General features: G+C 38.2%; 1 protein-coding gene and 1 long non-coding RNA gene across 6 annotated transcripts in view; one reads left to right on the plus strand and one right to left on the minus strand.

Annotated features, from left to right (window-relative positions):
• LOC309633059 (phospholipid-transporting ATPase FetA-like) overlaps positions 1-24,181 on the plus strand; it is a 115,408-nt gene that overhangs the window by 44,680 nt on the left and 46,547 nt on the right. For 2 of the 5 annotated variants that reach the window (XM_082401370.1, XM_082401371.1), the window contains 7 exons: positions 726-803; positions 13,941-13,999; positions 18,006-18,119; positions 18,952-19,050; positions 20,676-20,737; positions 23,545-23,617; positions 23,983-24,053. In XM_082401370.1, the coding sequence (XP_082257496.1) occupies positions 726-803; positions 13,941-13,999; positions 18,006-18,119; positions 18,952-19,050; positions 20,676-20,737; positions 23,545-23,617; positions 23,983-24,053 (556 nt within the window). Of the gene's footprint in view, positions 1-725; positions 804-13,940; positions 14,000-18,005; positions 18,120-18,951; positions 19,051-19,141; positions 19,165-20,121; positions 20,147-20,675; positions 20,738-23,544; positions 23,618-23,982; positions 24,054-24,181 lie in introns of those variants that run through there. The other 3 variants (XM_082401374.1, XM_082401373.1, XM_082401372.1) reach the window with 3 other exon arrangements.
• The window catches only part of LOC309633136, a 76,819-nt gene continuing 53,434 nt past the window's right edge, over positions 797-24,181 (minus strand). The window contains exon 3 of the long non-coding RNA XR_014247335.1: positions 797-1,154. This is a non-coding gene — a long non-coding RNA (uncharacterized lncRNA). The remainder of the gene's footprint in view (positions 1,155-24,181) is intronic.

Below are 24,181 nucleotides of genomic sequence, written 5' to 3' on the forward strand. Positions count from 1 at the left end.
TAAGGATGGAGAGACAGAAGGGTTTTCTGTGTAGCATACTCATGGAGTTTGATAAAGGATAATTTTCAAAAGGTTAAAAAACATGACTCTCATGTAAATATAAAATGGACAGGTGTCACAGATTTTATTTAACTCATTAATTAATGAGGGAACCAGTAAGATGTTAAGGCCAGTTCAAATAAAAATTTAGGAGCTGTGTATATATAGGCAATTTCATTAAAAAAAAAGTTAAGATTTCTCAATTATATACAAAACTATTTAAAGTCCTAAAGTACATTAATCAAAACCTTTGGAGTTATCTTTTCCACCAGAGAGAAAATATTTATATCTATATTAGATGAAAATCTACCAGTTAACTGCTGCCCTATGGGGTTATAGAATAGTCCAACAGAAAACTAATCAAAGGTGTAAGCCCAGAACTTCACTAAAAGATCACCCAATGATTTATTTTTCCTGTTTCCAAGTTTCAGCTAATTTTTCTGACAGATTATAGTTATCAGCTTAGATTTGGTTGCCAGGAAGTAGAATCTGTTTCCCAAGTTTTGAAAATATAACTTTATGATAAGGATGTATGAAATGAATTCTAAAATTTAGCATATGTATTTTAGAGGTAGATTTATTTTGGATTTCAGAGATCAAGTTCCAAGTTTCTTAAACATTCATTTAAGTAAAATGGTATCGGCAATGAGAAATTCTCATTCTAAATTTTTTTATTTCCTTTACAGAAATCCCAGGGAATTTTAACTGGAACTACTCTGCAATGTCTGTATTTGAAAAGGAAAGTGAGGACAAACAAAATGGAGGTAGGTGAACTCTAAGTCTGTATGTCATTATTGTTGCCTCTAAAAAGTGCACACATGCACGCACATGTGTGTGCACTTGCACGTATGACAGATAAATAGACTGGCCAACCTACCAAACTACCATTTTAGCAAACTGACCAGGAAAGGAAATGTACTTTGCAGAAGTAAATACTTCGTACTTACAATTACAAGCTCCCTTGTTCTGTCATTTGAGAATTCTAATTTGAGTAGTTATAATTGCTCATCTTTTGTTTTTTTATCTGTACTCTTATTTTATTTTGTACTTTTATTTGGAAGTTCATCAGGAAAGCATGTGTTCCTTTTCCTCTCCCCATCCTTCACAACCGCCTCCTGCTGAAAAAGAAGTGGTTAATGTGAAAAGCAGTTGCTGAGGCTAATTAAGTCATCTTTTGCAGACTTTTTGCAGACAGAGCAAGTGGATCTGGCTATGGTGTTAGAGAGGATTTCTGTACCACTTCTGTGCTTTCCTGTGGTGATTCAAAGTACTAAAAGGAGCTGGAGTAATCACACCCAAGCCACCTTTAAGAATGAAGCTGCCTGACATGAAAAAAGAAATCTTTTTCTAACATAAAATTTTGAGAAAGCAAGCCAGACTGTAGTTCTATATTTAGGCTTCCTTTTGAGGAATGGAGAAGGTGCAGAGAATGAAATTAGGTCACTGATTTAAGGCCACACTATACCTTCTTTACTTTCTGTCATTATGCAGTTGTCTGATTCCTGGAAGGAGCCCATTCCAAGGGCACAGGCCCTGGTTCTAGGAAGAGGAAGTCAGGGAGCTCCCAACAGAAGGAAAGAGCAAGAAGTCCTCTCCTACTCTCAGAACTGCTGAAAGAGAGAGGGTTGAGGAAAACAGGCTAACTGACCAATTTCTCCTGCATCTTCTTATGAACAGAGAATATGGAGGACAGTGTAAATCAGTGAAGCGAGAACACACCCTCACACCATACACAACAAGAAACTCAAAATGGCTTAAAGACTTAAATATAAGACATGACACCATAAAACTCCTAGAAGAGAACATATGCAAAATATTTCTCTGACATAAATCGTAACAGTGTTTTCTTAGGTCAGTCTCCCAAGGCAATAGAAATAAAAGCAAAAATAAACAAATGGTACCTAATCAAACTTATAAGCTTTTGCACAGCAAAGGAAGCCATAAACAAAATGAAAAGACTGCCTACGGACTGGGAGAAAATATTTGCAAACGATGTGACCGACAAGGGCTTAATTTCTAAAATATACAAACAGCTTATACAATTCAATAACAACAACAACAACAAAAAACCCCAAACAACCCAATCAAAAAGTGGGCAGAAGATCTAAATAGACATTTCTCCAAAGAAGACATGCAGATGGCCAGTAGGCACATGAAAAAGATGCTCAGCATCGCTAATTATTAGAGAAATGCAAATCAAAACTACAGTGAGGTACCACCTCACACTGGTCAGAATGGCCATCATCAAAAAATATACAGATAACAAATGCTGGAGAGGGTGTGAAGAAAAGGGAACCCTCCAACACTGGTGGAAATGTAAATTGGTGCAGCCGCTGTGGAAAACCCGTATGGAGGTTCCTCAATTAAAAATAGAGCTACCATATGATCCAACAATCCCACTCCGGGGCATATATCCAGACAAATCTATAATTCAAAAAGATACATGGACCCCTATGTTCATAGCAGCACTATTTACAATAGCCAAGACATGGAAGCAACCTAAACATCCATTGACAGATGAATAGATAAAGAAGATATAGATATATATACACACACAATGGAGTATTACTCAGCCATAAAAAAGAATGAAATAATGCCATTTGCAGCAACACGGATGGACCTAGACATTATCATACTAAGTAAAGTAAGTCAGACAGAAAGACAAACATCATATGATATAGGTTATATGTGGAATCTAAAAAAATGATAGAAATGAACTTATTTACAAAACAGAACCAAACATAAACAGAAAACAAATTTATGGTAACCAAAGGCAGAAGGAGGGGGAGGGATAAATTAGGAGTTTGGGATTAGCGATTAGCAGATACACACTACTATATATAAAATAGGTAAATGACAAAGTCCTACTGTATAGCACAGGGAACTATATTCAATATCTTGTAATAAACTATAGTGGAAAAGAATCCAAAAAAGAATATATATACATATATATAGCTGAATCATTTTGCTATACAACAGAAACTAACACAACATTGTAAATCAACTATACTTCAACAAATAAATAAATAACTTTTTAAGAAAAGAAAATATAGAGGACAAAATACTTTAGGGAGCAATAAGTTCAAGGTTAATGAAGAATGTGATAGTCAATAAAGACTGATTAATTTATTCAACAAATATTTATTGATCACCAAATGCCACTGTGCTATATGCTGGCAATACAATAGCGACAAAACTAGACAGAATCCCAGCCCTAATGGAGATTATGGTTTACTGAGGGACAGCCTTTAATTAAGTAATAAGACATTAAATAATAGCACAGAGAAATGTCAAATTATATCTACAGTAAGTGCTAGGAAGTAAAGGTCACATGGGAGGCACAGTGGTTAAGACCATGGATTCTGGAGCCGTACTGTCTAGGTTTGAATCCTAGCTCCACCACTTACTGTTATTTTGGGGAAAATCTCTTAATTTCTTTATGCTACAGCTTCTCATCCATAAAATGGGGCTAATAATAGTGCTACCTCATAAGGATGTTGTGAGGATTAAATGAGGTAATATTTGTAAAGCACTTGGGACAGTATCTGGCACATGGTAAATACTAGGTAAATGTTTATGTAAAAAGTAATTTATAAGAGCTTGGTGCTCCCATTTAGGAAGATAGTTAAGAACTTGAATGTTTATAAATGTGGGTCATTTCAAAAAGTCAAAATTTTTACCAATGAAAAGTAATTGGAACCAGTTTTCTTGGTCTGAATTCCATCAGATAGGCTAAGTCTACCTACTGCAGTAGAGATTGCTTGTGCTGTTTGGAGCAGTGAGCAGTTAATCCAGGTCCATCCTGTTGGCCTGAGTCAACAAAATAACAGTGGCAAACCCAGTATTTGGCAGGTAACTCTGCCCTTTTCTAGGCTATCAGCCTGTTCTGGTTGGAAAACACATAGTACATAGAGTGGATGTTGACTGGTTCCAGCATTTTGCTTACCTACTTTCTCCTTTCTATTTTTCACTACTTTCTTAGTTCAAGCTCTCACTGTTTCAAGCATTGATTATTGCAGCAATCTTTTAAGTGGTCTTTATTCTGCAATCTGTTCCTCTGTAAATCTTTCTGAAATTCCAGTTTTATCACATTTTTCCCTGCTCAGAATCTTTCTGGGATTCCTTGTCAGCTACTAGATAAAATTTAAGGTCATTAGCCTACATTAAAAGCCTGACTTTATAGTCTTGTTTCCTGCCTCCTTCAGACTCTTCCTACCTACTGTACTATCATACAACTTGTCTAGTCTCAGTGCTGAAAATTTCATTAAGTTCTTTTTTTCTGCCTAGATACGTGTTCCCTACATCTATGAATATATCGAATCTATATTCATCTCTTAGGTTTAGTGCAAGTCCTCTATGAAGCCTTCTCCAGCAACTCTAGCCACCAGTGCCCCCCACCCCGCTGGCATTATCTTTCCTTCTTGAATTCTTATAGTGCTTGATTTCTACAATTTTTAAAAATAATAGCCTTATTAAGACATAATTCACTTGTCATAAAATTCACCATTTTAAAGCACACAACTCAGTGATTTTCAGTATATTCACAGAATTGTGAACCATGACCATAATTCAATTTTAGAACATTTTCATCACCCCCAAAAGAAACCCCATACCCGTTAGGAATCACTCCCAATTCCCCCCACCTCCAGCCACTGGCAACCACTAATCTATTTTCTATCTGTATGGACTTCTCTATTCTACACATGACATATGCATAATATATACACATATATATAGAATCAAGTAATATGTAGCCTTTTGTGACTGGCTTCTTTCACTTGATGTTTTCAAGGTTCATGCATATTGTAGCATATATTAGTACCTCATTCCTTTTTATGGCTGAATATCATTTCATTGTATGGGCACACCACTATTTGTTTATCTGTTCATCAGTTGATAGACATTTACATTGTTTCCACTTTTTGGCTATCATAAACAATGCTGCTATAAACATTTATGTACAAGTTTTTGTGTGGACTTCAATTCTCTTGGGTTTCTACAATTCATTGTAAATCTTAATATCCTGCCTTGAACTTTTACTTTACTGTTTTGCATATATGTTGAGTTTATCTACTAAGTTATCTACCTAGCACAGTGCCTACAGAGTTCCCCCTGTCCTGGAGAGTTTACAAGCTTGTCCCATTTATTATACTTCTCCTTTCCCTCAGCTTTACCAGCCATACACATATATTGATACAAATATCATCATTGTTATCATCACCACTACCACAACACAACAGTAAAAATTATTAATAAGTATTGATAGGTAGTTAAATAATACTAGGTAGTAAATTCAAAAGGGTGAGATACACTTGTATGTATTGACATGGAAAGATCTACAATACATATTATGAAAAGAAAAAAGCAACTAGCAGAGCAATGCGTATAGTAGCATCTCATTTGTTTAAAAAACACATATAGGTGTTTGTGTATATGTATATGTTTGTAAGTAAGTACTCTAAGGAAGGGACCCCCAAAGGATATACGCCAATCTGTTAACAGTGGTTTCCTTAGGAAAGGGAGAAGGAGTGGGAAAGGAAACTTTATATTTTTCTCTATATATTTTTGAGTTTGGATCTTTTACAGGTAAAATATGTTTGCTTTACTTTGGTGATTTGAAAAACAATTAAAGAAAAAAGTGTAATCACAAAGGGAAAAAAAAACTAAGTTGGAGAAACTAGAAGGAAAGGACAGAAAAAGAAAAGAAGAAGAAATAGTAGGAAGGAAGAGGACATAGATATTGCAGCATGTAGGGCAGAAAATTAATCAGAGCCTTAGTAGTAGAATCCTATGCAACACCACATCTAAATAAACACAAAAAAATAGACATCAGTGTTGCACAACTCTGTGAACATAACAAACACCACTGAATTGTACATTTTATTTTAAATAGATGAATTGTATAGAATGTACATTATATCTCAATAAAGTTATTTAAAATAAAACAGACATATAAAATTTTTAGAGATAGTTTCTAGAATTCTGTTTGTTTAGAAAATTTAAGCAACAATTGAATTAATTTGTAGGAACTTTCCTTGACCTCAATAAAAGTCAGGGTTGCCAGATAAAATACATGATTCCCAGGTAAATTTGAATTTTAGTAAACAATGAATAATTTTTTAGTGTAAGTATGCCCCATGTAATATTTGGGACATATCTTGTTTTTGTATTTTTATTTGCTAAATCTGGCAATGCTAAACAAAGGGAATTAAATTTTGAATCTTTTATAGTTAAATTGTTTCTTTGGCATCACCAGGGTTTGCTCTTAGATCCAGCTTTGTGTGAATGGCATTTTGTTTCTGATGGCCTTTATCATAACTTTCCCAACCTCTCATCTCCTGTCCCAAGGAAGGTTTTATGATTGAGAAGCACTGAAAGTGATGTCTAGTAGTTCAGTCAAACATGACGGATTTTACCTTTACCACATTGATGAGAAATCATTAGTTCTACATTTCAAATGAGGTCAGAATGGTAAAGCACCACTCTCAACTCCCATCTCCCAGTTAATGTTTCTGTCAGCTTCTCCCTTGGAGAGGAAAGAGGAAAAAACCAAAAGTCTCCAAGAGGAGTAGGGGGAGGGGACTTTGGTTTTGAGCACATCCTGAATTGTGTCAGCCAAAACAATCTTGTATGACATCCTGTTAATAAATGAGGGTTTGCTTTTTTTTCTTTTTTTTGCTTTTTACTGTGTTTCTTTTCTTTAGTGTCTTGTCCTTTGAGCAATTCTTGTCTTGTTCTGCGAAACTTGGACAGAAGAATTAGTGAAGCTACAGAGGATGATCAGAGGCATGGTAACAGGAGAGCTACAGTAGTTCAAGAACTAGACTTTTCATGACATTCAAGGATTTAGAGAGATTCCTCTCCAGGTTCTTTTTGACACTGCACTCTACCCACCCTCTTCAGTCATGCTGATTATCCTCCTGTTTGCCGACCTTAGAAAGATCAACAAAGAATTAGTCTTAGATGGGGTTTCTCTTTCAGTCCAGCTGTTCTGTGATTATGTAGATACTCCCACAAGGAGGAGGAGGTGATTATTCTCCTTTGGAGGGGTTTGGACAGAAATCTGACCATGATTCAACAGAATGTGTTTCTAAGCATCTATTCACTTGTGTGCTTGTTCATTCAACAAATATGTGTTAAATCCAGGGCCTAATGCTGAGCTAACCAGTGGGATACAGAGATTTAAAGAAAAAAAAAAAGGAAAAAAGACATGGTCTCTATCTTTAAGGAAGTCTTTGTTTAGTGGGAGGAGATGGTATTAGAAGTATTATAAATGAGCTGAATGTAAACCATGAGACATAGCAATGGGTAGACTGAACCAGAAACATGTAATGAAATGGTGATGAGAAAGCAAATTAGTTACTGCCTCTTCCACAGGACCGCAGACCCTGGACTTTCCCATGATGACTCTCAGCTATGTCATTTAGCTATTCTTCGTACCATTCTTTAGATAGAAATATCATCTGGTGACTGCACTCCAGATATCTTAGCGATGCAGTCTGGAGAGATGAAATATAAATGTTCTTGTGTACCCAAGACTGGAAGCCATATGGGTAGCTAAATCAACTGATAGCTATAATGTTCCCATTATGCTTTTTGACTACTAGGATAAATTGTGATCATTTGGAATCTAAGAAATTCCAAAATTCCTACTGTAAATTGACTCCAACTAATCTGACCAGAAATTCCAGAACTTGGTCAGTTATCCTTCCCCTGGCACTCTCTTCACTGATTTTTAGAGATGGGTAAGTTTCAGTCATATGCATTAAGTGACTTGGGTGAAATCACCTAGGCCTATTGATCTAGAATGACAGCAGGGGGTTATTGCTGAGTTTCTCTCACCAGCACCTGGGCTAACTTGGTCTGGGAGTCTGGTGGTGTAAGGAGAGGGGGCCTTGACTAATCTACTAGTTAGAGACTTGCACTCCTAAAGGTCATCTCACTGCTCTTCTGTCTTTAGTTGGAAAATCCTATTTGTGATTGCTTTCCCACTGTGAGCAAGGAGGTATTTGCTCAGAACCTCCTAAGACTGATTGCCTCCTGACCACCTGGCCTGACTTCCTTTTTCTCCCTCCCTCCTTCTTCCTCCTGCTTCGTTTTCTGTGTGCCACTTTTTCCAGTTCCCTCTTACAGAGCCCATTTTCCTTTTTAGTTTCTGCCATTTCCTTGTCTGGGTGCATCTCCAATTTTCTGTAGCTTTAACTCCTAAAACTTGAGATTGTATTACATCAAGATTGCATAAGAGCTATGTTTTTCACTCTAGCATTTGATTCAAAACTCTTAAGTACATACTTACAGGCTTCTCCTACTTTGACACTTCTCTTCTACTAACATCCCACCAAGGGATTTTCCATCACTAGACTGTGGCTTTAGTACCCTTTCTTCTTTACGGGCTGAGTCAGCTTAGTATATCCACAGGAGATAGCTGAAAGTTCAAAATCTACTTTGAGCACAGACAACTGTATCAGTGATGCTTGTGGAATCTCCTTGACATAGCATAAGATAAAGGACAAAAAAAATATCATTTAATGAGTACTTTTGATGTGTCAGGTATTATGTAGACAGTTTATGAGTACCATCTCATTTAACCCTCATATTAGCATATAAGGTAGATTTTACTATCCCGTTTTACACATGAGGAAACTAAAGCCCAGAAATGGAAAATGACTTGCCCTGAGTCACTTAACAATTTAGTCACAAAGCTCAGTCTAGAACTGCTAACATTTTCTGAGCATTTTTTGATGTATTGGAAATTGTTCTTAAATGCTTTGCATACCTCAATTTATTAATCCTCACAATAACTTTATGAGTAGATTATTATCATTCATTTTACAGATGAAGAAAATGAGTCTCAGAAAGGTTAAGTAACTTCCTCAAGGCTATATAGCTGGTGAGTGAAAGATTGAGATTTGAACCCTGGAAGTCTGACTCAATTGTCCATGTTCTTTTTTTCTTTTAATTGAAATATAGTTTATTTACAATATTGTGTTGGTTTCAGGTGTACAGCAAAGTGATTCAGTTATATATATTTTTTCAGATTATTTTTCCATTATAGGTTATTACAAGGTATTGAATATAGTTCCTATGTTCTTTTTTTTTTTTTAATAAATTTATTTATTTATTTATTTATTTTTGGCTCTGCTGGGCCTTCGTTGCTGCCCGCAGGCTTTTTCTAGTGGCAGCGAGCGGGGGGGGGGGCGCTACTCTTCGTTGTGGTGCACGGGCTCCCCATTGTGGTGGCTTCCCTTGTTGCGGAGCAGGGGATCTAGGCGTGCAGGCTTCAGTAGTTGGGGCACACGGGCTTCAGTAGTTGTGGCTTGCAGGCTCTAGAGCACAGGTTCAGTAGTTGTGGTGCACGAGCTTAGTTGCTCCGCGGCATGTGGGATCTTCCCGGTCCAGGGTTCAAACCCATGTTCCCTGCATTGGCAGGCAGATTCTTAACCACTGCGCCACCAGGGAAGTCCCGAGTTCCTATGTTCTTAACCACTGTGGAAGCCTGCCATATTTTTAACTCTAAGTCAACTGCATATTTTATAATACCAAGTTGCCTTGCTTCACCAAGATGTCTGACCCTTTCATTTCAGTGATTTTTACCACCCTCAGGCCAGCTCTCAGCACAGGTCCTTGTGAAACCAGGCCTTCGCTGAACAGGCTGTAGACTCAACCCTTAGTTCCCAATGAAGGATGCATTTTCCACAGTCACCAGAGGCTAGAGCTAGGTATTTGTCCCCTTGAATTCCATAGCCATGACTACTTCAACTAGACCATCTCCTAGACTCTCCTTGTCTAAGCTAATTTTCAGTCTTCTGAAGTTCTAACCTCTCATCCATAATTCACATTTTGTCACTCTTGTTTCAGCCAAACAGAAATAAACTTTGAATTAACAAGTGATGGGGAAAACACTTGGTCATCCCAGTCTTTTCTCAACAGTATTCACAAGCCCTAGGGAATCTTGAATTAATCTTTCATTATCTCATCCAAAATATTTTTCTGCCTTTATTGTCTCAAACATGACTTGCTACCTTCTTTCCTTAAGCTTGTCTTCTTTTTCTCTCGGACTTTTAGTTTCTTCTCCTAGATGGTTGTGCAAACTGAAGTTTTAACCACTTTTCTCATTGTTCCTGCTTTTCCTTTTTTGAGAGGCATCTTAAGAAAACCAACTTTCTAGCCCTCAGTTGCTCTTCCCTTCCTGGTGAAAATACTACTTTCCTTCTTCTTTCCTTTTCTTTCACAGCAGGTCTGGGATCAAAGAGCCAGAACTAGGTGTTGGTTAATGCTGTCCCCCACTTAGAAGTCTCAATCTGTCTCCACCAACTCAGGCTCTGAACTTTGGGATCTACCTGCTTTACTTTACTCCTAAACTCAAAGAGGGAGGTATGTATTTAGCTGTTTTGCAGAGCCTCAACTCCATGTATCCCTTGGGGTTGCTGGGCTTAGAGAGAATAGCCTGTTGCACCCAGATAAATTGCTGGGAAAACCTGTTAGACCTTTATTAAGTTAAAAATATAGTTAGTGATATCTAGGATTAAACTTAATAAGAAATGTGAAATTCAATAAGAAAATATTAGAACTTTATCAAGAGGCATAAAATAATATTTTTGAATAAATTGAGAGGCTGTGCTGGTCTGTTGGGTATGGTTGGAGGGGCAAATGGCATGAGAGAGACTGATTTTATTCACCAATGCCTGAGCAAATTGAGTATGAACATAGTAGAAAAGTAGCCTGCTCGTGGATTGGAAATCTCAACATCAGTAGAAACACCAGTACTACCCTGGTACTCTGCCCTAATCAGGCAGCCATCTGGGCCCCTGAGAAAGTCCCTGCAGAAAGAGTATAGGCCATGCAGCAGCTCTACATCCTAGACATAGCTAAATTATCTGAGCCATACATGTTCCACTACTTTGGATAACCTAAGCTATAATGGTTAGCAGAAGCTCTTGTATCACCAGATTGTAAGTAAGCCACTAACTAGTCAAAACAGAGTACAGCAAAACATCCTATCAGTCCCATCTCAACTTCCCCTATCTTTATTCAGCTAATCCTAGTAATCACAAGAATGAAACAAGAAAGAAGTGCACTAGTCCAGCAGAACAAACTATAAGCTGCGTAGCTGGGTGGTAAACTAGCCCAGGGAAGACTTATAGCACTTGTTTATGTATTGCTAGCAAGCTGATTGTACAGACATGATCATCATGCACAAAGAAGTGGCTTCCTGGGGGCACACCAGTCTCCCTCCAGGGATATAGTATGCTACTGGATGGGGGACTAATAGTGCAAAAAGGTCAGCTCTCTCCATATTAATCTGTGTAATTTCCAAATCTGTATACTCAAATCCTTGAGTAAAAGGAGGTAAACATCCCAGTTTCACCTTTCCTACAATTTGTGCAAATCTCTGAACTTCAAGCACTGCCCATTGTGCAGACTTTGGCCCCTTATATTTTCTGTAAGAAATTTAGTCTTGTGCTGATTTCATGATGTTTAGTAATTTTTGCTGACAACCAGAGGAGGAGTAAAGGAAATTACATGAAGAACTATAAAAGTCCCTGTCTTATCATTGGCTCTCTCCTCAGCTTTCAGAAGTCTACCATCTTAGCCCCCTGAGGAAAGCAGTGTGATTTTCCAGACCGGACTGTTCTTCCCATGGGAGGTAGCTCTGCCTTTTCTAATAACCCACTTTCACTCAATCCGCAGAATTTTAGTGAATAAAATTTTATTTGTCTTCACCTCTAGTCAAAACTCTAATCTTGAGCAAACTGGACAAAATGATTCTGAAGTTTATCTAGAAGAGAAAATAGACAAGAATAGCCAAGAAGTCTTCTTTAAAAAAGAAGACTTGCTATCCTATATTAAAAGTTACATAATTTAAAAGATGAATGGAGGGAGGGATAAATTAGGAGTATGGGATTAACAAATAAAAACTACTATGCATAAAATAAGCAACAAGGATTTACTGTATAGCACAGGGAAATATATTAAATATCTTGTAATAACTATAATGGAAAATAATCTGAAAAAATTATGTGTAACTGAATAATTTTGCTGTACACCTGAAACTAACACAATATTGTAAACCAACTATACTTCAATTTAAAAAAAAATTTTAAAGATGGATAGAACAATGGAACTTAATAGAAAACCCAGAATTATATTCAATATGTTAGAATTTAGTACATTATAAAAATGCCGTTTAAAACCAGAATGGGATAAAATATTTGCAAATCACATATCTGATAACTGATTTCTATTCAGAATAGATAAAGAATGCATAGCTCAGTGATTAAAAAGATAATTAACCCAGTTTAAAAATGGGCAAAGATTAGACATTATCATGAATATGATAATCTGAAAGACATCAGACAAAGAATCTGAATAGACATTTCTCCAAAGAAGATATATAGGACTTCCCTGGCGGTGCAGTGGTTAAGAATCCGCCTGTCAATGCAGGGGACACGGGTTCGATCCCTGGTCTGGGAAGATCCCACATGCCACGGAGCAACTGAGTCTGTGTGCCACAACTACAGAGCCCGCACACCACAACTACTGAAGCCCTCACACCCTAGAACCTGTGCGCCACAACTACTGAGCCCACGTGCTGCAACTACTGAAGCCTGTGCACCTAGAGGCTGTGCTCCGCAACAGGAGAAGCCACCACAATAAGAAGCCCACGCACTGCAATGAAGAGTAGACCCCACTCGCTGCAACTAAAGCCCTCAGGCAGCAACAAAGACCGAACGCAGCCAAAATTAATTAATTAATTTAAAAATTCCTTTCTCATTAAAAAAACAAACAAATCAAAAAAGAAGATACATAAATGTTCAATAAAACACATGAAAAGATACTCAATGTCACCATTAGGCATTATGAACATGCAAATCAAAATCACAATGAGATACTACTTCATATCCACTAAGATGGTTAAAATAAAAAACACAGTCAATAACAAGTGTTGGCAAGGATATGGAGAAATTGGAATTCTCATACATTGTCAGTGAGAAGGTAAAATAGTGCAACTGCTGTGAAAACCTTTTTGGCAGTTCCTCAGAATGTTAAAACTAGAGTTACCATATGACCCAGCAGTTCTACTCCTGTGTTTATACCCAAGAGAAATGAAAACATGTTCACATAAAAACTCGTACGTGAATGTTCATAACACAGGGCCTGACACCTGCTAAGAACTCAGTAAATGCTTGTTGAACCAATGAAGAATTGAAGAGGCTATAGGAATGTTTTATTCAGGACACAAAGATCTATTGATAATATACATTTTTAAGACTTTTCATAACATGATAATGGGCTACATGTAATAGTTTGTAACACCTATGTGTTTTGATGTGATGATTTTGTTATGGGTTGTTGTTATCAGGCTGACTCCACTAAATTGCAAGTCCCTTGAAGTCAGGACTCTGCCTTACTCATCTTTTTATCTCCCCACAGCATCCATCACACTGGTTTCTGTGCAGTAGATCCTCAGTAATTATTTACTAATTCAAATTTAGTCAAGCAAATTTAGGAAAGGCTGCCTTGGAAAGAACCTCAGATATCTTAAACTATGGCTCTGTAATTAACTTATGAAGGAGGACTGGGTTTCTGTGTTTGGCAGTAATGTTGGTGCACACCAGCCTGTTGTCTGTGGAAACATAATCTAGGATTACTAGAAGCATTAATGGTGGAGAACTCCTTAGAAGTTACTTGTCCTCTTGCCTCCAGAAAGCTTCAACACTTTAGGGTTTCCATTTTTATTGTATTTCTTGATTCTTTGAATAAAGAGACAAAATCCTATTTGTGGGCAGATATCCTCAGTGAGAATGTGTGAGAAGCTAGTGAAGTCTTCATTAGCAGCCAGCATCCCAGGCTGATCTACAGAGGGACATCCTTCTCATCATTTCTCTCTTCTTTTTCAGAACAAGAGAGATATCTACAAGCCAACAACAGAGAATTTAACAGTCTGTTTGGATATCCGGTGAGTATCAGGTCTCTAGCTATTTCAGGAGGGGGCTGGTGTTTTCCTCTAATAATCCCCGTTGTCAGTGAGGCAGGAAATTCTTTGTAGATGTAGATCCTACAACATAGGTTCTACTTTCTTTCAAGCTCCTATACAATGAGGGCTGGTAGAGTGAGGGCTCCGAAACCAAATTAATCTGGTGACCTAGACTCAGGGGAGAATGTGTCTCAAATTTTGGGTTTTATATATATCTTCTAGAAAAGAAATACTGTAGCTTGCACAAATGAAAGCATAGTTCCACAACTTTCTTTTTTCACTTAGACATCTCTCTATGACAATACGTGTAGACCTTCCTAATTCATTTAATAGCAGCATAGTTTTCCATTGTATCAATATACCTTAATTTATTCAACGAGTTTCTTATTGATTATCATTTTAAATGTCTCCATTTATATGCAGGTGTCCCATCCAAAAAAATTTCTCCAGTGTTTTGCTATGATAAATGGTCCTAAGTGAACACCATTATACTACATATACTTCGGCATATTTGTGTGAATATACATTATGAGAGTTTCCTTGAAGCGAATTGGCTGGGTCAAAAGGAAAACACATTAAAATTTTTGATACATATTGCCAGATTGCCCTCTAAAAAGATTATATCCATTTATATTTCTACCTATAGTAAAGACTGCTCACTTCTCCATATTCCTGCCAAACTTGATATTATCAATCTTTTTTATCTTTGCCAGACTCTTAGATGAAAAATGACATTTTGTTATCTATCTTTCCTTAATTTTGAGTGAGAGCAATAATCTCTTCATGTTAATTAGCCTTTTGTATTTCTTTTTATGGAAACTACTGTTAATGATCTTTGTCCATTTTCTATTGGATTCTTTTTTCACTTTTTAATTTATTTATAAATAAGTAACTCATGAGAAGATATATGTTTAAAAGTCATGCTCCAACACCCTTTTCTTGCCCTCATCTCTGCTCCCTATAGGGAACCACTTTTATTAGTTTCTTGTATATTCAGCAGTGCTTCTTTGTGCAAATAAAGCAAATACAAATATATATTCTCATTTTCCCACTTTCTTAAACTATTCTGAACCTTATCAGTATGTCCTGGAGATGTTTTCATAATTATAATTTCATAATAGCTTTTTCCTTCTTTTTTCAACTGCACAGTATTTCCTAGGCAGATGTAGCATAGTTTATGTAACCATTTCCTTTTAAATTGGCATTGGATTGTTTCCAGTCTTTTATAATTACAAGCAATTTTTACATATATGTTACTTTGCGCACATGTATATATATATATATATAGTGCTATAAGTATATAATATATATACGTAGATATACATATTTGTAGTTTCTGTAGGATACTTATGATTTCTGAGTTAGAGAGGCTCTGGATAATAACAATATTTAGGATATGGCCATGGGAACAGGTTTCCCCCTCTCTACCTTCTGGAGCTACGTAAGAAGCTCTATGGTGCAGTAAAACTAGGTTTTGGCATCAGACAGACCTGAGTTTGAACACAGCTCTAGTCCTTACTAACCTTGCATCCTTAGGCACATTATTTAACTTCTTTTCTTCAGTTCCCTCATCTATAAAAAGAGCATAATAATGTTCACCATACATGGTGATTGTTAGAGTTAAATATGGTTGTGAAAAAAGAAATGTTAGTTCTCTTTCATCAAGAAACTATTACCCCTTGACAAAAGGGTACAAGTTTCATTCATCTCTGTAACTACTGTTCCCATCACAATATTTGGCACGTAAATGGTATTCAATAAACACATGCTGGATAGCTGATGAATAAATAAACAGGTTTGACTATTATGTACTTAACAACCATTTCATTTCCCTGCCTACCCATTGCTCATTTTCATCCTATTTCTCTAATTTCTTCCATTCCTATTCCTTTTCCTCTTCTCAATCCCCTAACTACTGATTCTCATTATATCCTTGGTCTTCTGTTCTCTAGTCCCCGCTTTAGCAGTCAAACAGGTATCCCTGCCCAAATAAATAAATAGCCCAAACCAAAATCTGCCACCTCTATCATGCTAAAAGAACCAAACACTGAGGAATTTCATAGTTAAGCAGATGTTCTACATTCTTGAGATATTGCGTCTGGTTTGACATTTAAGAGTAGAACAAAACACTCTAGTTGGCAAGTTAGTAACGAAGTACTGATATGTTTATCTTGAGACAGAATCGGGATAGCTTTTTCTTTGTTTTCTAAACAAATGCTACCCAAATGAATAGAAACCTGAAATACATTAACTATAAAATCAAATGGAAAATCAGTAGTGAAACCCAGCCGCTTCAGTAAGGCAAAAGATCAAAAGAACTTTGGATCCAAGTATCAGAGTCGTCTGGACTTAGACACCGAGAAATTCAGTGTATCTTATGATCAAAGAAAACTATTTCTATGTTAGAATAACCTACTCTCAGAGCTAGAAAGGACCTTAGAGGTCATTTAGTTAGAACTCCTTTCAAGACATACCTGTGAGCTCTCCAGGATAGATCTTGTTTAACTCTTTTTCAGCCTCTACTAGTATAGCCCATAATAGAGCTGTGAACAGAGCAAACCTTGAGAAATGTATAGTGTTTGATTGATCATTAATTGGAAAATCATGGAGAAACACGAAGGAAATCCTAGTTTTAACCTTGATCTTTAAACTCCTGAGTGCTAAAATGTTTGACCAGCTTCTCTTCCCTAAGGAAATAGACCTTAGGCAAGGCTTGACTGGGTAGCCTATCTAGCCTTCCAAAGCAAGTTTTAGCCTTAGTACAGAATGATGTTGGTTCTCCGACAGAAGAGTTCAGATGTCTTCCCAAGGTAGGACCCAGCAAGAGATTCTTCACACTTGAGCAGTATCTGTATTTCAGGACTGCAGGTGGGTTTATTCTTTCATTAGGCCCTATAGGTGGAGACGGTGGGGGAGAAGCCCTGTCCTTAGGGGATTATTTGGTCTCATACTTCTGCTTTTCTTGAGCTCTTAGATTCAAACTCTCACATCTTAAGTCAAACGACTGAAGATCCCAAAGTAGAAAGTAAGATGGTCTTGTCAACATCTTGAGGTCAGGATTGAAGAGGTAGCAAGTTCCCATTTTCACTCAGCAAAATAATAGCTTAGATGTAGGCCAAAACTATTCAGACCTCTGTCAGGACAGTTAAGGGGCAAGTGAGTCTCCAATGCTGACAGCAACCAGTATAGGAACCTTCAGTGGGCTAAGGTTGAAAGACAGTAATTTGCTTTTGGCATCTGATATCCTTCAGCATTGAAAGCAACATGTAAAGGCACAACAAAATGGGTTTGCCAGGCTAAGAAAAGCTTCATTAGAGAGCTCTGAGTAGAGCTAACACAAATGGCAAACTTGCCTGCTATTTAGGGCTGAGAAGGACCTTGGGTCATAGGGTAAGATGAAACTGAAAGATTTCTGATTCTAAGAAAAAAAAGCATTTGGATGGCTGTACAAGTGAACTGGGGCTCAGGGGACAGCACAATCTCAACTCTGCAAGTACCTGTGTGGTCTTGGGCAAATAAATTAACCTCAGTGCCTCAATTTCTGCGTCCTCAAAAGTTGATAGTATATTACTCCCTTCATATGGTTGTTGTGAGAATTAAATAAGTTGCTCCATATAAAATGCTTAGAATAGTGCCTTACACATAGTAACTATTCAATAAGTGTAAGTTTTTATTGTTGTTGATTTTATTATCATCATTATTATCAATGGCATCAATAAACAAAGAATTCTATTCAGGGCATAAATAAATCCTGCCCCTCCTAAAAATGTCCCATATTGATCAGCTCTGCCAACTTTGCATACTCTAGGCCTCTCTAGGCCTCAAAGATAAGGGGGTTGGGAGAAAAACACTTCTTCCCTCCTTCCCCCACTATGTTGGGGAGCTGTGTCTTTTTCCTGTTTTATGAAGTGGTCTTGGTCCTTTTTGTTAAGACTGGGAGGTGGGGTCTTTCGTTCGTCTAATTGTGCTTGTGTTCTTTTACTCACAGAACAATAGAATCAAGACCTCAAAATATAATGCCTTTAACTTCTTGCCTATGAACCTGTTTGAACAGTTCCAGAGACTTGCAAATGCATATTTCCTCTTTTTGCTTTTCCTACAGGTATTGCCTTTTAGGGCCTTTTCCACAAAGTATTTTATCAGCTTCTCTGGGGTCAGGTTATGTAATCAGTCCTTCTCCTCCTTAAACTGAGAGATGTCTTCTCTCTTTAGATAACAGGCAAATGGATGGCTGGAGTCTCAGGCCAGTCTCCTAGAGTAGCTGTGGTCAGGATTAGCCAGGGTGAAACAAGCCTCTACAAGAGGAAGGGGACAAGGTCGCCAAGTCCCGAGTAAGGGGTGCTCCGTCATCATGGCTGCACGGCCACAGTTCAGCTTAACCATAAAAGGCCACAGACTTGACTCTTCACCCCTACCTCAGCTGCCATCCCATTCCTCCTTCTTGTCCCAGCCTCCCTGACAGAAAGTTAACACAGGGGAGTGCTGAGGGAGGAGAATGGTTTAGAACACGAGCACAGGGCAAGGAAGCCGAGCAGGGTAGGCACAAGTTGGGAGAGAGAGACGGATCATCTCATTTCCCCTTGTGCTGGAGGGGTGTGGGAGGTTATGTGGTTTTCCAGTGTCCACTCTTACAGCCCTACCCCCAGCACCTTCATTATCAGAGGAGAAATGGCTCTTTGCCATCAAGACAAAGGTATTAGAGTTCAGGACAGATACATGGCAATTTACCATCTCCTCTTCTTTAATCCTTTCTTAGGAGGTGTTTACTGATATTTGGGTGGTTGTCTGGAGGCCGCAACAATGGAAAGCAACTAGGATAGTTGAATTTATTGTAAATCTAGGGAGGGGGAAATGGTGGTAGGGTGGGGATTGGGAGGGAATACACTGTCCTTTAAGTTTTTTGACCCAAGTTTCTCTCCCCGTCCCTCTTTCAGTTGATTCCCCAGATCTCCTCCTTGGCATGGTACACGACTGTGGTACCCCTGATGGTGGTGCTGTCCATAACAGCAGTGAAAGATGCCATCGACGACGTGGTGAAGTGGCTTCCCGGGCCTCTAGTCTCTCACTGTACCTAGTCAGGCTGTGGGGGGGCAAGAAGGACTCCCCAGGACTACCTTTTGCTAGGAAGAAGCACTGAAAGGAAAGAGGTGTTTCCTTTCCCTATGTCCTTATCCATCCCAGAGGAATATGAAATTCCCTTAAGCCCAAGATTGGTGAGCCATACATGGCCAGAAAGGGGTAATGCAAGGCCTTTCTCTGTCTTCCTACTGCCACCTTTTTCCAGGTTTCCTTCCATCTCCATTTTAATAACCCACCTCTTCCTTCACTTAGCTCTCTCTGGGTTTGCTCTATCCTTCTTTCTCCATTGACCCTTCTCCCAGTTTTATATTCCTCTTCCCTCCTCCCTCTGTCCCCCCTGCTTTCTCCTGCTCTTATCTCCTCTTTCCACATTCCTCTTCTCCTCTCCAACTCTCCCTATTTCCCTTTCCAACTTTCAGTTCTATCAGGTACACATAGCTAGCAACCCTCTGGTTTTAAAAAGCATCATGACATAACAGAGGCTGCCTCCTTTCCTGGCCTTGGAGGGAGAAGCTGGCTGTCAGTGAGTGCTGCATGGCTTCCTCTTTGCTTCTTTACAGCAGGCCCAGCAAGGAAGCGTGAGGGTGAGGAACCAGCACTATGCCTACTAGTGGGATTTGGGAAGTCCATCCTGTTGACCTGCTTGAAGCTTCCCTAAGAGAGTCCTTCTGATTTTGACAGGATAGATTTTTATACCAAAGTTTGAGAGCAGGGTGTTTCTCCAGCTCTTTAACTCTGTAACTCTTTAAACCCAGAATTAGCACATATAGTGGTTGAAATTTCAGTCACAACTCAGGTGTGCAAAAATATAACTTAATTTTCTATAACTAAACTCAATGTAGCTCATAACCAGCACCTCACCATCTCAACCCTTTTTAATGAAACCTGAAAAGTAAACTTGCCAATTCAGGATAACCCACCTAGTTACTTCTGGTTTAGAACTCAGTCTCTTTAGGATAAATATTCTGACAAATTCAGGATTCTTTCTGCCCTCTTCCCAGTCCTACCCTTTTCGCAGGGAGTAATCTCAACTGGAAGGAGGGGATTTGTGTGAGTCATAGCATCAGGACATACCCTTATTTGTCACCCTCTTATTTGGTCTTTGAATAGACCTCTATTCCTCTTTCCTCACTGCGTCCATGGTAGAAGCTTCTTACGCTGACTGTGGTTGGGGGGTGAGGGTAGCCGTATGCTTGTGAATACTTAACTTCCCTGCACCTACCAAGGTGCATGAGGTTCTAGTCCTACCCCTCATTTTGCATTCTCCCCTCTGTGGCTTTTGACATAAGTTGTTTGTTCTCATTACCCCAGGCTTTGGCTCTTGATATTAAAGCCAAGATTTTGTCTCTTTCTTCTCTCTTGGTTCTTTTTCTGACCTCTATCCCCAGCTTCTCAGAGACAATCAGCTTCTTGGCCTGGTTTTTATGGTAGAAGGGCTTGGGGTTGGGAGGGTGAAGGAGGGGGGTGAGGGAGAATTACGAAGAAGGGGAACTACATTGACTAATACTTCAAAATATTAACCTTCTACATGTAGTTTGCTTTATGTCTATTTCCTGAACTTTTTCTTGTGTAATTTTAGAAAAGGCACCAAAACGACAATCAAGTCAACAGTCGTTCTGTTCTGGTGCTGATGGATGGCAGGTAAGTCCTAGGGAAGCCAGTTTAGGTTGGACCAACTCTGGGAGAGGATTGGCCTTGCTAAAACTTGATGTGCTGGGTGCTTTGTAAAAGTGATTCAGGACAGTGAAAAGAGCCTCAGTTTGGACGTAAGAAGAATTTGTTTCTAGATCTAGTATGCCCTGAACTTCCTATGTGACCTCAGACCTCTCTGGGCCTCATATTTCTTATCTATAAAGTGAAGATAATATTCTCTACCTTAGAGGATGCTTATGAAAATGAAAACAAAATAATATATATTAAAGCAATTAATAAATTATGACGTGGTATTAATATGCAAGTGGTTATTACTAGTACAGTGGTCAGCATGGAGGCACCTGTCTTTAGAACATCAATCGATTCTACATGGCTTATTGACCATTCTACTGTATCCTTTGGTTAGGACATCTCTTTGTTAACAATCTAAAGAAAATATTGGTGTTGACCCCATTGCTGTAGTGTTTGGTCATACCTATCTACAGTATTGGGTCAATGTTTGTATTTTTTGTGGAGTCCTGCAAAATTTGAGCAATTTACCTTTGGCAGGAATAGAGGGAGACAGGCATGATTTCTATATAAGGCAAAATGTGAAGATTATCATAAGGGGTACAAAAAATTATCATAGGAATTAATAAAAATGAGCAATCATAGCTGGCTAAAGGAATCAAGGAAGACTTTCTGGAAGAGGTGATATTTGTGCTGGGCCTTAAGGGATGGGGAAGAATTCAACAAATAGAGATTGTATGAAAGGAAAAGTGACCAGTGTTTGCAGAATCATGATTGCAAAGAAGCACAAGTCTGAAGGAATTCAAGATTGAGGTCCAGTCTTTTTTCATGGTGACCTTACAGAATACCCAGGAGCTATATTTTAAAAACATATTTTTTAAATTGAAGTATTGTTGATGTTCAACATTATACAAGTTACAGGTGTACAATACAGTGATTCACAATTTTTAAAGGTTATACTCCATTTATAGTTATTATAAAATATTGTCTATATTCCCCATGTTGTACAATATATCCTTGTAGCTTATTTTATATGTAATAGTTTGTACCTCTTAATCCCCTACCCCTGTATTACCTCTCCACACTGGTAACCACTAGTTTGTTCTTTATAAGTGTGTTTCTTTTTTTTTATATTCACTAGTTTGTTGTATTTTTTAGATTCCACATATAAGTGATATCATACAGTATTTGTCTTTCTCTGTCTGACTTATTTCACTTAGCATAACACCCTCCAAGTCCATCCTTGTTGCAAATGACAAAATTTTCATTCTTTTTTATGGCTGAATAGTATTTCATTGTATATATACCAGCAGCTATAGTTTTAATCATATGATTCTATTATGTGACATGCTTGGGCATCTAATTCTGTTATTTATTGTGTCTGCTGATTCTTACTCATGGTGGATTATTTCCCTAAGTGTTTTGGTCTGTTGAAGCCACTCATAAGATACCACCAAAAAAGTCAGTTGTGATTAAAAAGAAAATTTAAAAAAAAGGAAGGAAGGTAATAGAAATAGAAAGAAAAGATAAAACTGAGTGTATAAGAAATTTGCAAGGCTAGGGAGTTACCAAATGAATTTAGTCAAATGAACTTCCCAAGGAGCTTGAGCACTTGGATTTTATAAGATTATTAGAGAAGAATTTGTCATAGAGTGGTTTTAGAGTAGGAGTTCACAAGCAGGGCCCTAGTGGTTAGACTTTGTAAGCCAGTGAATGTCTGACTAATATAACACTTGAGGTGAGTTGTCTATATTCCAAAAATTGGCTTTCTTTTTCTAGAGCACATGAGTTTGAGCAGAGCTACTATTGAAAAAAATTTGTTTTTCAAGTTGTGATTTCTGTCACTTTAATTTCTCAGTAATTCTGGCTACAAGCACATCTTTAGTTGAAAGCCACATTTTTTAGCTATCAAGAGGAATGAGCCACATCTTCTATAAGTGTTCTCCCAGATATATTATTAGATGAAAAATGCAAAGTGCAGAAAATTATGTATCTATTATGTAATTTTTAAATGTTTATCTTGTATGTGATTATATGGATTGATATTTTCTCGAAAGAAATGCAAAAAATTACTCACAGTGGCTACCTTGGGGGAAGCAAAACTAAAATCTGGGGAGAGAGGAGACTTTACTTTTTCCTTTTACATACTTCTTTTTTTTAATTTTTTTAATTTACTCTTGGCTGCACTGGGTCTTCGTTGCTGTGCACGGGCTTTCTCTAGTTGAGGCGAGTGGGGGCTGCTCTTCATTTTGGTGCGTGGGCTTCTCACTGCAGTGGCTTCTCTTGTTGCGGAGCAGGAGCTCTAGGCACATGGGCTTCAGTAGTTGTGGCTCACGGGCTCTAGAGCACAGGCTCAGTAGTTGTGGCGCACAGGCTTAGTTGCTCCACAGCATGTGGGATCTTCCCGGACCAGGGCTCAAACCTGTGTCCCCTGCATTGGCAGGCGGATTCTTAACCACTGCGCCACCAGGGAAGTCCTTACATACTTCTTAATTATTTGAAAATTTTTTTACCATATGCATATATTGCTTTTACTTAAAGAAAAATTAATGTGCATGTATGTCTACATATACCTTGACAGAGTTTTAGAAAACTCTTATAGCCTTAAGTCAAGAGAAATGGGCCCCATTCTTGATTGTAGCAAGGAGTATCACAAACCCAGTTTGGTCCTCCTTTGAGCCTTGACTTCATCTCAGCCTTTTTTTTTTCTTCTTGATTGTCAAAACAGGGCTGTGGGGAAATTCTCATAGCAGGCATGCAGGCATTCAAGGCTCACTTTCTTGCAGGATAGTGACAGACAAATGGATGAATGTCCAAGTGGGAGACATAATAAAACTAGAAAATAATCAGGTTGTCACGGTGAGTACCTCTTTGGGCTGTGGCTTTTTCTCTTTTGGCTTGAATAGGAACCCTTTTAGCAACTTCTGTGACCACTCCTTTTGGTGACCTTCACCTTCCTCACTTTGCATCCAGAGATCAACATCTCCTGTGGTAAGAAGTTTGTTCTTGTCCATTTCTCACCATAGCTACAGGTAAAATATGACTAGTTTTTGGAGAGGGGGTGTGTGGTAGCAGTGATGGGTCCTAGACAAAGAAAGTAAACCAAATGTCTATAATATTCTTAAGATGAACATCTGTTCCTGAGGTAATTGCTTTTGTCACACTGTAATGTTAAAAGTCTGCCTTCCTGCCTTCCTTATCTTCTCTGACTTTTCTGACCACAGGCTGATATACTACTACTCTCTAGCAGTGAGCCCTACAGTCTGACATATATAGAAACAGCAGAACTGGACGGGTGAGTGTTCCCTCCTGATAGTCCATTAAGACGGTTGAGCCAGCTTAGAGTGATTTCTCACTGAGGGAGAACATGATGCAGAGAATGAAGTGCTAAAAGAGGCTAGAAATATCTAGATAAGATAGGAG

Source organism: Balaenoptera borealis, assembly GCF_965194805.1.
Source record: "Balaenoptera borealis genome assembly, chromosome: 8".
NCBI lineage: Eukaryota > Metazoa > Chordata > Mammalia > Artiodactyla > Balaenopteridae > Balaenoptera > Balaenoptera borealis.